The sequence below is a fragment of the Nestor notabilis genome, unplaced genomic scaffold (genome assembly GCF_000696875.1).
Source record: "Nestor notabilis isolate BGI_N333 unplaced genomic scaffold, ASM69687v1 Scaffold36638, whole genome shotgun sequence".
Lineage (NCBI taxonomy): Eukaryota > Metazoa > Chordata > Aves > Psittaciformes > Psittacidae > Nestor > Nestor notabilis.
The window spans coordinates 1-16,083 of NW_009940294.1; the positions used below are offsets into that span (position 1 = coordinate 1).

Sequence of the window (16,083 nt, forward strand, 5' to 3'; positions counted from 1 at the left end):
AGCGTTGGCAGGCCTTGCCAGGAGGTGCCTGTCTCTGGGGTCTGACTCCGGTCGGCATGGGCAGTGTGAGGAATGTAGGCTTCTGGAAGGAAACAAGGCTGTAATTTAGGGGTTTGGTGGAAGCGCTGGCGTCTGTTCCTACAGGCATGTGTGGAGGAGGAGGCTCATGGGGGTGAGACACACGTTCCCGTAAATATAAAGGCTGGTCTTGGTTTAATACCAGCTTTTCCCTTTTTTTTTTTACTGCAATTTTATTTGTTCCTTACAGTTGATGGGATCTGTCTGATAGCTGTGGGAGGCCTTAGAGATTTAGTCTTGGACAGAAATTGTTTGTGGCATGTGTAGTTTTGTAAATCAATCATCTTGATGCTTGCTTTTTTCTCTGTACCTGTGATCATCTTTTTTTTGCTCATTTATGCAGATTCTATTTTTATATGGGAAAAAAAGAACAGCTCTTCAGCTTTTGTTAGTGATAGGAAGAAGAGAAACTTAATTGGGATTTCTAACGTATAATTTGTTTCCCAGAATAGAGAGATGCAGAATTAGTTGTGATGTTGTTTTCCCTTCGTGGTCTTGGAAGTACATGGAAGTGTAATGTTATTATTCTTGGTAGCTTAGTTAACATGAAGATGGAGGATTATGAAATATTCTGCAAGAAGCATCTTGCCAGAATCCAAGAAGAGGCACTAAAAAGAGAAACCTCTTTTGCTATTCAGCACAAAAACAACTCCCTCATTCAATTCCATGGAGTTCCTGTGCTTTCCCCTCTGGTAAGGGTTGTTATTTATCGTTTTCTTCTCTGGTGTGCTAACTCGTGCTATTGGCATGAACCTTGATATCCCCATGTAATGATTCTGCTGAAGGTACAGCTCTGTGTGAGGTATCTCATGTGTGGCCTGATGTTTAGTGTATTCTCTGCATTCCTAGCCTTAATTTTACAAAGTGAAGGGGTAAAACGTACTTCGTTTTACACTGACTACATTGACTTTAATTTCTTGAAACTTATCTTCAGAAGGGGAGTAAAAGTGTTTGTGGTATTAAATAGAGGAGTATTATTGCTGGGCTTGACTTCGTATAAAATCATATCAACATTCCAAATGTTGAATACATGAGGGTTTTTTAGAGTGTCAAAAAAAACCCCAAAGCAGTGCAAGTAGGAAATACTGAGATAATTAAAAAGCTTTTAAGTAAATTTCTTTTTTGCATGTGTTTGCAGCTTCCTCTAATGTATTTCACAGGCTCATCAATTATGTTAAGTCATTCCATGCTTAATGCAAACAGAGCCAAGCAGAAGACTGTTGGTAGTTTGCGCAGTAATGCAGCTGACTTCCTTGTGTCAGTGATGGGAAGTATGAATGGAGAGGCTCCGTAGCAACCATGTCCAAACATCAGATATATGTTGGAGGCTAAATGGTGTATCTTAATACTATTAATTTATAAATGGGTTGTTATTTTAAGGTTTCACAGAAGAAATGTTTTATTTGACTTGAGACTATTAAATTTTGTAGAACTTTGTGAAACGAAGTTTTGTAGCTGTATCTTGTAGATCTACTTTTGACTTTTATCCAAACCACATATTCTAAAGTTGTAACTGAGACGATTTTCAGATTGGGATTGTTGAAAGGATCCAGCAGACTGCTTGCATACATTTTGTTCTTGTGAAACTCCCCTCTGGTTCAGGAGGGCACGTGTAAGCAAGTCCTTAATAGGTTGAGTACCAGTAGGAAGACGAGTTGCAGAGGAGCTCCACAGGATGGCCAGACTTCCTGTCTCCATAGAGAACTGGAAGACTGCACTCTGTCCTATGTCATTTGAAGCTGGTGCTGCAGTATGTAATGTTCATGCAGGTTTTTTATAAATGACCTTTTAAATTCATGTTCATTTTCATGTGTGCCAAGAAGGAGTTTTGTGCATCTTCCATGAAAAAATACATTATTGGTTAAAAAGAAGCTGCCATTTAAAATGTGCACAAAGTCTCAACTTAGGTGATTGTTGTTCTTCTGTTGTTTTGTTCTTTTGGGTTTTTTTTCTAATTTATTTCTGTAATTCTGTATTGCAGTTTGCATTTAGTGATAGGAACCATGTTTCTTACACTCTGTTTTGCAGCTTAGCCTTGAAAAGAAAAAGGAAATACAACAATATAAACAGAAAGCACTGGACCTAGAGACCTGGAGACAGAACTCCCGGAAAAGAGCTTTATTGAATCGTGTTCAGGAGATTCTAGATAATGTTCAGGTAGTATTACTCCAAAGCCACCTTACACCTTTACAGAAAACCTTTGCTTATAGGCATTTTGAGAAAGTGCTGGGGGTTAAGTATTCACCAATATAAACATGAAATTAATAGCAGTTAACTCTCCAGAACCAGCATGTGCTAGTGTTTCATGCTGTGTGACCTGATAATGGATTATTTAGTGTTAATATCTGTGTTCACTGTAATGCATGGGACTTGCTTTTCATTGCTTTTGTTGGTGTATGCAAAAGGCAGACCAGACCAGATGGCTGCTGCTTTTGTAACTGTATTCGAAACAACTAGATAGTAAAACCAAATGAACAACTTACCCCTCTCCAGGTGTTAGAGCTTGCTGTACTTGCAAGCTTACAGTTTAATCAGAAAATAATCTATATTCAACCTTACAGTTACAGAATTAAAATTACCTTCATAACAACTTGCAGTTCTGTGTGCTTTATAATTTTACTTCATCTGTTTTCTTTGCTGCTTCACTGATGCATTTACTAGAGGTTTAAATTGAAAAAGCTATTAAATACATCTAAGCAAGGTATTATTTGTCTTTGAAACAGTTGTAATACAGTCTCTAAATTAACCTGTGGCTTAAACAAATACAGTTAACACTGAATTTGTTGGGTTGCTAAGGTGGCAAACAAAACTTTGTGGTTTGCATTGTTAACTGGAGTGTACATGGCAACACTCGCCTGTCTGGGATTGGAAGAGCAGATAAGGAATACAACACAAAAATAAGCTAGCCTTTTCTTTTTTCCCAGAGGTGTCCCCTTAATAATTGTGCTGCAACACACAGGATAACCTATAGGATAATTGTAGTGCGAAAATCCTTTTAAACAGATGCTGGCTAGAAGTAGCATATAATACTTAAATAAAGCTGGTTTTCCAGCTGCTTTACAAGTGAAAACTATTTATTGTCTCTGGATTAGTAAATAAATGAATAATTTATAGTTCCACTATTTTTATTAGGAATTATGTTGATTTGTTCTTAGTTGTCTATAGGTTTGTCTGTATTTCATGCTGATTTTTTTTTTCAATTACATTTCTTAATGTAAAATTATTTTAATCTATCCAAATTACCTTATGAAGAAAAGAGCATCTTTGCACTCTGATACGTGGTATCAGTAAAAATTCTGAGTGGACCATTATTCAAATTTAGATTTTAATTTCAATAATTTGTTTCTTATTGCAAAGAGCTTCATATTTTAAGTAATTTGTAGGAAATCAGTAACAGTTGAACTGAAACCCTGTATTGGTTTTAAGGTAGCAGCATTCTTTTTAAAAATAGACGCAGGATTCTGAGAACCTGAGATTTCATTAAAATACACGATGTTCTTCAATTTTTATTTACAGGTCAGGAGACGACCTAGTGTGAGTGATGCGAACACACAGGAGGCTGAGAATACTTGCCCTGATTCAGATTCAAAAGCTTCAGCTGACTTCACAGCTCTATCAGATGGCACTTTGGCATGTTCTCCTGAAAGGCGTGGTTCCACAGCGCTTGAGAAGGCACCAGATCTTAAGCCATCAGATGCTATTGGGCAGGTGACACCAAATGTGACAGAAGTAGTTAAAGCAGCAGAAGAAAACGTTTTTTCAAAGCAAAGCGAGAGTCACGTCTCAAAAGATGTACCTTGTCCAAGGGCTGCGTCTCCTGACAATGTGCATAATAAGCCTGCTACGTATGCTTTGCAAAAGCAGGAGGGACTAGGAGCATCGCCGTCAGATGAGGAAGTCCAAGATCCATATGTAATGAGTCTTCAGAACCTGATGAAGAAATCTAGGGAGTATGTAGAGAAAGAGCAAACCAAGCGTAGCTCAAAAAGTAATTCAAAGAGGAGTGTGAGTGAAAGTCTTTCAGATAAAGAAAACGATGGTGTGAAGACAACTGACTCTGTGAAAGAAAGAGCAAAGCCTGCAGGCAGAAGTGGTGGTGCTCTGACACTTGATAAGCCTAGTCTTAATAAATCAAATACCCTTCTCCAAGGTGCCTCTACTCATGCAAATAACTCAAGTATGTCCACTTTATCCAGTTTTTCTAAAGTGGACATACCAATGAGAGTTGGAACACCCCCATTGGTGGATTCGGATTCAGATGAAGAATTTAAAAAGACTTCTATGTTTGATCGTGACAGTAGCATTGTCAGGAGCCTCACAGGCTCTTATGCCAAACTGCCAAGCCCAGAGCCAAGCATGAGCCCTAAAATGCACCGAAGGCGCCCAAGACCTTTATCAATGGGACACATAGTTATAAATAACCCAGTGAATGCTTACGAGTTGAGTCCTAAAGGCAAGGGTAGAACAATGGATTTAATCATGCAAGATATTGCAGACAAAAACAATGTGTCCGAATCAGTGCCAAAGTTCATGGTGGACTTCACTATGGCTTGCCCTAGCAGAATTCCTGGTGTCAACAGGAATTCTTCAGGCCCTTATGATGGGTTGGGGGTTGGCAGACCAAATCGCCATTCCTTTGGGCACTTTGAAAGCAAAGGAACGTTTTTGGCTACAGTGGAAGGACAGGTAGTGATGGACAGCAGAGGCCCATATAAAGTAGAGACCAGCACTAACATTGTTGCTGCAAAACTGAATGAGCCATTTGCCAGCAGCCAGTCTACAGTAACACAGAAGCTCCTAACTGCGAATGAAACCAACCCATCTAGTCTGCTAGAAAATACTAAATGTAATTCTCCAGTAGAACTCAATAAGTCTTATGATGTAGAGGATCCATCTCCACTACTAATGCAGAGCAAGAATATGCAACAGCAGATGGACACTCCAAGTATTTCCTCAGCAAATGAGCAGTTTCTAGAAAATAGTTCTGAAAAGGTAAAACGTAGACTTGATTTGGACACCGACAACTGCCAAAAAGAAAACAGTCCCTGTGTTCTAACAGTTGGAATGGAAGAAGAGAAGCAGTGGTTGCAAGAACAGAAGTATCCTGTGGGATCAGTTTACATTACCAAGACTGCAGCCCCTGATAATATGGCAAAAGGTAAAAGATTTCCTCTAGTTGAGGCTTTTCCTTAAATTTCTCAGTTTATAAATCTTTTGGGAAAAAAATCTCCAATAACCATTAGTCATTGGTATTTCTATGTACATATTTTGTATACAAAAGCTGAAATTTTGTTGAGTGTAAATTACCTTTTTTGTTCAGGAACCTCATTATTTCTCTGGTTTTTAAGTAATGACAGATTCTGAAATTCAGCTTGCTACGTGAGCTGTTTTTAACTGCTACAGGATGGAGTAATGGCTGCCTTAGGAGCCACTTGGAGTCAAAAGTCTTACAACAGTTATTTTTAACAAGTACTTGATGAAACAATTGATGAGGAAACCGGCTAAAACATACCAGTTTTGTCAGTTCTGTATTTATTCTCAAGGGTATCATTTGACAGCACAAATAGTAATTTCCTATTTGAATGTAGAAATCTGAATTTAGTTTTGCTAAGAAAATTATGTCTTATTCCATGAGGTCTAAATAAGAATACTAAAAGGAAGCCTGTGTAAATTAAAATACCTTTTAATGGGTTGCAAATCATTATATAGGTATTTTGTTCAAATTCAAGACTGTTACATCTGTATGTGCCTCTACCAAAACAAGCTGAAGTGGCATAATTCACTCTAAGCAGGTGCAGGTGTGCTATTCTTAGAGATAGTTTTTTTGTGACCTTATTTTAATATAGACTCAGATGGTGTTACTGCTGGTCCATTCACATGCTCATCCCACAAATGTGAACATGCAAATATTTTGAAGGACTATAGTAACTGGTGAGGTTCTTTGCAATACATCCTGGAAACATGATATCAAAGTTCTTTGCAATACATAATGGAAACCTGATAGCAAAGATCCGTTGTACCTTTTTACTGATGATGCAGAATACTCCTGTTAAAAGCACGTATGTCCATGGCAAAGGTCATGTAGAAATTATTTAATACTTGATTTTTTTGTAATATATCTTCTCAGAAGATATTTTAAAAACTAAAATGTTGGCCTTTGAAGAAATGAGGAAGAGACTTGAGGAACAGCATGCGCAACAACTGTCGATTCTGATAGCTGAACAAGAGAGAGAACAGGAGAAATTGCAGAAGGTAAGGTAAAAAGAGGAAAAATTCTAAGCAAAGGGTGTGTATGTTGTGCTGCAGCTTGTCAAAAAGCAGTTGGTTTAAAAATGTATGTTCCATTGCTTTGTAGAGTTAAAATTAAGTATGAGTCTGTTTTTCTTTCTTTTGTAGGAACTGGAAGAGCAGGAGAGAAAGTTGACAGGGAAGAAGGTTGCTACAACAGAAATAGAAATTTCCAAAGTGAACATTAACAGTAGAATGGAATTGGAGTGGAGGAAAAAAAGCGAAAGCAGCTTGCTGGAAAGTGTGCAGTCTCAGCTGGAGACAGTCCACAATGCAAACTCTACCAGCATTGGTAAAACTGATGGCACAGAACATAGATTAAATATTACATATTTTACTCTACAATGCTTGATGGGACCAGCTGCCCCACCGTATTGATAAAGGCAGTGTTCCTGCCCTGGGATACTTGTTGATCAGGATAATGTGGACAGCTGCTGTCTCCAGCACGTCTGAAACAAACTCTGTGTTGCATCTTAGTCTAGATGGCATTTAGCAGTTTCAGCCATCCTTGTACTGTGCCATGTGTTGCATTTGTTAATAATTGTTATAAGGCATATTTGAGGAAAACAAGCTAAGAGTAAACTCATTTGGTCAAGGATGAGCTTGTGGATATGCATCATGTCGCAGAAGGTTCATTCTCATGTAGCTGTACAGAGTGGGAGCGGTGTTCTCCTTTGAGTAGGAGGATTAGAGGGGTTCTGCCAAAGGGTCTTGAATGCAAGCTGGTGAAGTCTTGAAAGCTGTGGCTAATGGAACACCTCTCAGCAGTTCCAGAACATTAGGAAATGTTTTGGTTTGTCTTCTGTTTAGCAAATTTTGCTAGGAAATGAATCCGAGATACTAAGATTGCTTTTTTCCAAATGACCTTGTAAACAAAGCTGCTGCCTTGGAGCTGACTGTATATGCACACATAGTCTTTACTTTACGGACAAAAGCGTGTTGAACTACACTTTCTGCTTTGCATGCAGGTTTTGCTCATACTACAACACCGAGCACCTTTGCTTCAACAAGTGAAACGTCATTCTTTCTCTGGGGACCATCAGGCACTGGAGTTATAAAAACCTCAGTATCTAGGCCAACTAACAGGATCAAAACTCGGTGGACGCAGGTAAGGAAAAGAAAGCTATTTATAGCTTAAAAAACCTGTAGTTTTTGTAAGACACCAGTAACTTTGTGATAGCCAAGCAGTAATATATCTCACAGAAAAGTTTAGTATCTGTTCCTATATCGACTTCAATTACACAAGACAACTGTATAGGATATTTTCTTTGTTGTTCATATATTGCTTCTGCTAAGTTAATATTATGGTGGGTACTTCTGGCCCAGTCAAAACTTTATCATAATCAGCTTGTTTCTTACTTCAAATTTTTGGTGACATGATTGATGTTATTTGAGAGAAAATTAATAATTCTTGGCTTTTTAATAAAATGTTTTGAAAACACTTCTTTTCTTTTAAGGTTTTCAGTCCCGAGATACAAATGAAGTTCGATAAGATCACTGCTGTGGCAAAGGGGTTTCTCACGCGTAGACTCCTGCAGACAGAAAAACTGAAACATCTGAAGCAAACTGTAAAAGTAAGATCAGCATATTTGTGTGGAGCTGCACATTTATATTGTGTAGCTCCATCTCCCATTTGGTTTTGTTCCTGTCTTCAACTGACACATGAAATGATGCATTTTCTGCCTTTGCAAGAATTTCAGCATGTCTGTCGCGTGAACGTGTTCAAGTGTTGCACTGGTCAGCGTCATAAGGTCCAAGTCAAAGAATATGCGTCCTATGCATAGAGTTTGTAATGATTTCTTTATTGTGAGGAATGATGCTTAATCTTATTTTCCTGTCTTCCCCAGGATACAATGGAGTTCATAAAAAATTTTCAGTCTGAAGCCCCATTAAAAAGAGGAAGTGTTTCTGCACAAGATGCATCCCTTCATGAAAGAGTAATGGCTCAGGTGACACAATTTAAGCTTTTTCCTTTTCCCCCCTTTTTTCCCCTTTCCCAGCTATTCTGCTTTTGTAGTGTAAATACCTAAAACTTTCAGGGTGACTTTGTTTAAAGTAAAATGTTCAAAATATGGCTGTGAAGAGAAGATTCCAGTTTTGTGCTGACACATTAAGAGAGATATCAGAATTATCTTTTCAAGTGTTTTGTTTAGATTGGAAGCGAGAAGAGTCTGAGGATCAAAACTTGACTCAATACTTTATTAGAATGTTAAATGTTAATTGTTCTTTCCAGCTGCGAGCTGCTCTGTATGACATCTACGACATCTTTTTTACAATGGAGGCATCAGAAAGAATGAATATTCTGCGTCATGATCGTGAAGTTCGTAAAGAGAAGATGCTCAGGCAAATGGTGTGTTAAACTCCAGAGAATGTGAACTGCTACAAGGCTTTCAGTATTGAACCATTTTGCTTTTAAGAGATTCTTCCTCACCCAGTCAACAGTTTTTAAAACCAAAGTTGTTGTTTAATTATGCTTCTATAGGTAACGTTCTTCAAATAAAAGAAAAAAAAGAGGTCAGTGCAGTAGGAATTGTTATGTTAAAACTTTTAATGTGTAGATGTATACAAATTAGAATTAAAAACATGGTGAAAATAACAACAGAAAGTCCATAACAAGAATTTGTTATGGCACACAAACCTTTTAATCTGGTAATATAAGCGAGATCCTTGAATTAAAAAAAACCCAAACCCTTGAATTGAGGCTGAATGTGAAATTAGTACTGAAAACACTTGGTTTTGTTGGTTCTTTTGCTTTTTTAGGATAAAATAAAGAGCCCAAGAGAGCGAGTGACACTTTCAACAGCTACACAGAAATCTCTGGACAGGAAGAAGTACATGAAGTATGTGCAGTTCTCCCTTTGTGGTGGTGGTGGGTGGCAAGAGGATGAGTAGGAGGCATTGGAAGTAGTGAAAAGACATTTTTGGAGTCTTTCCAAAGCTTTTTTCCAAACTAACATCTCTCTCAGGAAGAATGAATAAAAATCTGTCTGTGGGTGTGTGCTGTCTTACTGGAAGTAGTTCAGTCTTACTTTTAAGAGACTTACTGTTTGCATGGGAGAAAAAATGTGTGTTCTAAATTGTGCATTTATGTTATTTTCCGGTAGTGAGTACCTAGTTTATGGTTGATGTTGTAAATTGCAGAATTGTTCCAAGTTATTTTGTCAGTCTTTCTAAAGTGCCTAGCAATAGAGATACTTGATGGAGTATCTCTGCCAAAGGTTTTTGAGGGGATGGTAGCAGGTGTTGTCCTGCAACACAGTAGACTGAACAGTTGTGTGATGCTTGAGAGTAAAAAGTGATAATCTGTAGTACTGCCGTAGATCCTGTTGTAGTTTTTCTCTTACTGTTTCTGTTCAAGACCTAAATGGTGATTTTATAGTTTAAATATATTTCTATACTTTTGTTTCTCTAGGGCTTCAGAAATGGGAATGCCAAGTAAAAAAATAATAATAAAACAAAAAACCCCTGAAAGCCGGTGAGTGAAGATTACTTGTATTAGAATGCTTTTAAAGAACTGTCGTAGAGACTCCTTGATCTGCATTGCTGGTTTGCCATCAGCCAGCTCAGTTCCTGCCACTTTTATGACAGCCAGTAAAGAAATCTGATTTAGTATGGTCTGAAAAAGGGGTTTATTAGCTCATTAGAAGTTAGAAAAGATGCGTAGAGTCAGTTCTGAAATTTTATCTTCAGAAATGATTTATTTATGGCTTTAAATGTCTGTGTTCAGGCTCAAGGTTTTTCTCCGAAGTACACTATTAGTATTTCTCAAGCTTCAGTTTGACACTGCTCTTTTTAATACCCTTTACTTTGCCATATAGTCATTGATATGCTTATCTTTGGAAAGCTCTCAGAAAAGCAGCAGCTTTCTGTTGTGATGTGAAGTTGTTGCTCCTAAATTGTGTGATGGTTTCTTTAGATCACAAAATTTACAGTGTTCAATTTCTGCTATCCCGGAAGACAGCAGCTGCTGTCTGATGAGGCCTGTCTGCACCTTTTTCTAATATGAGAAATCAGATACTCAGCATCCCTTAAACCCAATTTTTATCCCTTGCTTACCCAAAGGCTTTGAAGATGTGCTGTCTACTAACACAGTTCAGTCTTCAGTAACTAGTTTAAACGATTCAGTATGTTCTTATCAATGCCTAGGACCCCAAGGCACTGTTGAGTTTTATCTGGGTGCTTTCTTGTTTCTTCGTTTTAAATAGCAGGAGTAGTAATCCTGTTCTGGAATTTTAATTCCAGCCACTTTTGCGTACACATCATCTGCATTAGAGAACCTGTTGGCCTTTCTGAAATTTGTTATGTGAAACACGATGCTTTATTTGGTATTCCTTATGGGTTTTGGGTTGGTTTGTTTTTGCGGTTTGTTTTTTGGTTTGTTTGGTTTGGGTTTTTTTTCTTTTCTTTTAAGAAGGAAAAAAGCACTAATAAAAGTTTGTGTTTTACCAGTGTACTGCAACCCAATCAAGGACAGAATGCCCCAGTTCACAGACTTCTTTGCAGACAAGGGTAAGGGCACAGCATTTTACAGCCTGAATATGAAAGTAAATGCAAAGTGCAAGAGCACAGTGATTTCTGAATAATATTTACACATACTGGTGCAACTGTTGTACAAAGTAAAACTACTTACTTCTCACAGTATTTGGAGAGAGTGATGAAGCTTTGTTCTAGATTATACTGCAGGAAAACAGTTCTCTCATCCTCTCGTGTATTGTCTCCATTTACACTGTGTTCCAACATTTCTATTTGTAACATTCATCCCATGAAGCTTCGCTTCCACCTAATGAAATATGTGTATTTTTATATGTAGACTGTAACGCCACAGTATCTGAACTGAATCAGTTTCTTAAATAGAGCTTTAAAAATCTGTTCATGGGGAGATGTTCTCCTATTTAATGTATCTGCGTAAACTATAATAACATCTATAGGAATTGTACTCAGGAGGAGGCTCTGTGGGACACTGTAAACATGTTATCATGCCAAACACGGTTTGATAGTATCTTTATATGTTTAGATACAGCCTTTCAACTTTGTTGCAAGTGACTTATTAACTCTTTTATATTTAATTAGAACCCCTAAGACCTCAATGAAGGGGGTTGAGCAAAATAGAAAGAAGGCCTCAGAGAGCAGAATGTCTAACAAGGCTATTTCAGGTGTGTAGAAAATTGGTGCTTGGAACTTATAGTAAATACCTTATTAGTATCTAGAAAAAGTAAACGGGCAATATATTGTTTTCCTTTTCTTGTGCACCTGCTTTGCTATGTCTTAAATCTTAACCTATCTCTTTAAACAAACACGCGCTGGTAACTTAACCATCCACTTTCAAATTCTATAAACATAGTATATAGAATGTACAGCACAGCTCATTTGCTTTCACTCACCAGATGCCCAGTCATAAAAAGTTTGCCAGAAATATTCACTGTTTGAGAAGCTCACAGTAGTCAAAATAGGCTTGGATTAGAATCTTAATGTTATTGGATTCTGAGTTCTGTTCACACATGTGACTTGTCTTCAACACAAAGCCCATTGAAAGGGCAGGAAGCACAGTTTCAGACTTACCAGTGGGCTTTCAGTTATCGGACAGTTCTAAAATTATATATATTACTCTAGCATCTTACAGACTGTATGAAGTGTCAAGTGTTTCCAATAAGGGAAATTCTTATTGATTAGTGCCCTCGAGCAGTGCTGGCAGGGAGTATCTGTGAGGTTTCGTGCAGTGTGTACACTGTTTAAATGTGATGTTTTCCCAGAGTGTTTGGTCTTTTCATAGTACTTTGTGAAGCCAAGGGAAGTGGCCACAGAAGGATATATTGTAAGAAACTAGGCAAACACATCTGTAGCATTTCAGCTTGAAGAGGGGGAAATAAGAAAGCAAACATGGAGTTTACAACCAAGGTTTGATCATTTATTTTTCTGTTCTCCTGGAGATGCTGTCACCACTAGAGTGGAGCACGGCAGTTGTTTGGTTGCACTCATTGACACTCCAGAAAAACTAGCAAAGGAGTGAATAATCTCTTTGAAATACGAAGAAGAAAATTAAGTAAGCAATATAGTTTTAGCAACCAGAGGTAGCCATTAAGGGAAATTCTGATCTGCAAGTTTGCAAAACTGTGTCTGGTATTGACTAGTAAATGGGAGTGCTGAAGAAAAAAGAGTCAAGACCTCTACCAATTACAGAGTAAAAGAGTAGTAGTATAAGAGTGGTGTCAATGTCAAGTTCAGCACTGGTTTGAGTTTTGGATGCCATCCTCAATCTCATAATTCATGCTCAGCTCATAATGATCTGCAGTGTTTTTTACATGTGCTTCTGGCATCAGACCTGCAGTTAAAGCATTCTTTCTCACTCCTCTTTGTCAGCAGAGTGTGCTGCTCTGCTAATCCCTGAGTTTATCTTAGTCATAATTATTGAAGTCGTGACAGTTGATACTTGGCAATGAAAGGAATCCTTGGGGATATATCTAAATTTCTCTTTGCCTTTTCTTATTGCTATTCGTTGACTATCTGGAAAGCTAGGCAATGCCTTTGGTAGTGGCCTTCTTGGAACTTAGAGCAGATGTGTCTAACCAACTTTAGGCTGTCTAGTTCTGGTTGCACAGCGTAACCTCATTTAGTGTTTGGACACCATGTGTTCCCATGGTGTAATACCAATACTTCCATATGCTCCTTTATAAATAGGTTAGACTACTTGTATTAATAAAAATGCCTTCTGAAATTATTAGGGAACACATGGCATGAAAAAATAATCTGCATAATTTTGCAATAATGAAAAAGCCTTAAGTTGAATACATTAAAATAGAAAATGGTTTTCTAATATGGATAAAATGTGAATAGAGAAGAAAGGCTTGGCAGTATGCTGGAAGTTTTTTGTTAATAAATTTTTTTGTTAATAAATTTTTTTAAATTGTGGGGTTTTTTAAGTAATAAAGAGTCTTTTTTTTCAAGAGATGATCCTTGAAAGTCATCTGCAGTGACGCAGCAAGTTCTGTCTGGGGAAGACCAGACAGAGGAACAACAACTCCAAGTGAATTTGAAAAGAGGATGTAAAAAGCCAAATGTATATGCCTCTCTTGCAGTAGTAGAAGTTGCGCATGTCACAAAACAAAGACTTGTAGCAGTGGCTTGGTCCAGGCAATACAGAGATTTATTTATATCTGTAACTATACCAGTCTGCTGTGCTCCTAACCCGTAACAGTTTTAATTTCTTGTCTTCATTCATTCCTGACTCCCAGTTAAATTGTGTCTACTAGAGGGGCAAAAGGGCAGGAGGATTAGTAGAATACAGCTATTATAAATACATTCAAATTAGGTATGAGACAAACCCTCAGAAGAAAACAATACTGTAGTCATCCAACTCGTCGTCTTTTTTCTTCTTTCATTTTCTGATTTTTTAAATTTTTGTCTCCAAAGTGCTTAATACCACTCTGATTGGTGGTTGTCTTTTTCTGTCAAGAAGGCATTTCATTTAGGAATCAACTAGTGACCCTAAATTTATGTTTTATTGTTTTGTACTTCAAAGTTCTGTGCTAAAGAGAAAAGTACAAATTAGTAAATCCATGAAGAGTCTTATTTGTTGAGTTAAAAAAAAAAAAAGTATTTTAAATAGGACCAAGTTGTTCAGTCAGTAGCCTGCAAGCTGGCCAGACAGGGTATTTAATGTGATCTGATTGTGGTAAGGTGGTTGAGATCAGGCTGCTGCTGTAACTAGACCTATTGATCTCCTTTGGTTTGGCCCAGTGTGAGTAAGTGTTGTGGAAAAGAGGGCACAAGGCACGCAGAGTATTTGGGTGGCAGCAGCATTTGGCCAGATGTATTTCTCACATGTTTGTCTGGGCTGAGCAGGGAGCAGATGGCCTGTGTGGAAGGCATCAGGCTTGCTCTGCGTGAACAGCAGGTCATTTGTGTATCATAGGAGAGAGGCCACTTCCCTATACTGTCCTCTTATGTGTGGGAGATTTTTATGTAACTTGGGGGAGAGCGATGACCTAATGTTTAATCACTAAATAAAGCATCATGGCTGCCAGCCTGGTTGGTTGCCCTACAAGATCACAAGTGAGCTGAAGAGTCCAGCACCAGAGAGTGTTGGGCCAGCTCAAATGCGTTTTTGTGTAGTGGGAAACAGTGTTCAGATGCGAGGGATCCTGCAGGAGTGAGATCTCAGTGGGCATTTCCAAAGTTGCTCTGCACTGTGCTGAATGTAGCCCTTGGACATCTGTGAGTAACCACTACAACTCTGACAAAAGTAGCTGAAGAGCCTAAAAAGGACTGGCACTTACTTTGTCACATTCATTTATTTGCCTGGTAACTACTTCTCTCCCATGGCTGTCTTCCATTTCCACTGCTCTGCACCACGTGGTATGATTGTCACTGCTTTGTGTGAATGTCTGCTCACACTGCTGGGCACTTGATAACTGCCTGAACCCAGTGAATGCTGAGTTGTGCTACTTTTGAGCAGCCTGCAGCACTGAACCCTTATTACTGAAAGATATTTGTGCTATGCATAGTATAATATGGCTTTATAAACATATATATCTGTGTATATATTTGTTTCATGCGGAGAGATTGATTTGTCATTATTTTTATACTTGAGCACCTTCCCTTTTGTAAGGGTCCTGCCTAATGACCTTATTCATTCTGCACTTTGTGTATGTGGAACCTGTGAAAACCTACAACTGTCTCTTTATTTATTAATGTAGCAGCTGGAGAAAAGGAAAGAGTTATCTTAAATATTTTACTTTTATAATATTTTTTAATTGATTGTTCAAAAGTAATACATGGCATAAACTTATTAGTCATTTAATCTCTGTCTTGGTGATATGACAGGAGCGTTATAAAAAATTTGTAGTTGTAGATGTTTTGAAGTAGCTGAAAAGAATATGGAATAGTTACCGAGGAAGGAAATACGAAAAAATGTCGCTACTTTCAAACCCATACATAATTCTTGTAAGACAGTTCGGGTGTAACGTTATGAAAACTACCATTTTAAAAGTAGCCCCTGAATATATAATACTGCTTTAAAAATACGTAAATTGTCCTGCACTTTTTCAGCTTTTTGATGGATATTCCTGTTAGAAAAGCCAGTACTAATAATTATAAAATGGTAATATTTCTACTTCATTTTTAGGAGCATATGCAGGAAGAACCCAAAGAAAGAAGCCAAATGTTGTGACAATTTAAGAAGACAGCACTCACTGGGATAAAATGGCTGTTCTTTAATGATGGCATTCTCAGCACTGATTGAAACATTGCATTCCTATGCGTATATGTATATTTAGAAATTATAAACATATTTTGTCATTTCCAGATGATGACACATTAATACAATCATATTGAAGTAATAAAGGGCTGTGAAGCTTGAATACCTGTGGAAAAATTGCATGTTAAAACTTATATATTCATACTGCTACATGCACATAAGGTTATTAATCTTGTTTATTTAAAGACCACCACAGGGCAACATTAATTTGTGACTTTTTCCCACTCTAATTCCTATGTCTGACACATGCTTTTTGCATTACTTAAAACCACAGTTTCTGTGTATGACTGAGATTACCTCCTTTTAAATACTAATGGCCTAAATGTTTTGCATTTCTCCTGAGTTGGACAGACATGGATCCAGATTCTCTGCTGGGCAGACCAGACGTGCTTTCGAAGACTAAACTGAAACAGCACTTTTATACATGAGGTAGATCAAACTGATGTGCTGAAAGAGTCCTAGGA

At 37.7% G+C, this 16,083-nt stretch overlaps 1 protein-coding gene across 1 annotated transcript; it reads left to right on the plus strand.

Annotated features, from left to right (window-relative positions):
* Nucleotides 1-623: 623 nt before the first annotated feature.
* On the plus strand, nt 624-15,750 carry CCP110 (centriolar coiled coil protein 110kDa). The gene is made up of 14 exons (XM_010020260.1): nt 624-770; nt 2,107-2,235; nt 3,595-5,236; nt 6,206-6,330; nt 6,475-6,658; nt 7,335-7,474; nt 7,824-7,940; nt 8,214-8,315; nt 8,600-8,716; nt 9,127-9,206; nt 9,779-9,841; nt 10,816-10,875; nt 11,437-11,519; nt 15,488-15,750. The coding sequence occupies exons 1-14, from the start codon at nt 624-626 to the stop codon at nt 15,538-15,540; spliced, it is 3,042 nt and encodes a 1,013-aa protein (XP_010018562.1). The 3' UTR covers nt 15,541-15,750.
* Nucleotides 15,751-16,083: the final 333 nt, after the last annotated feature.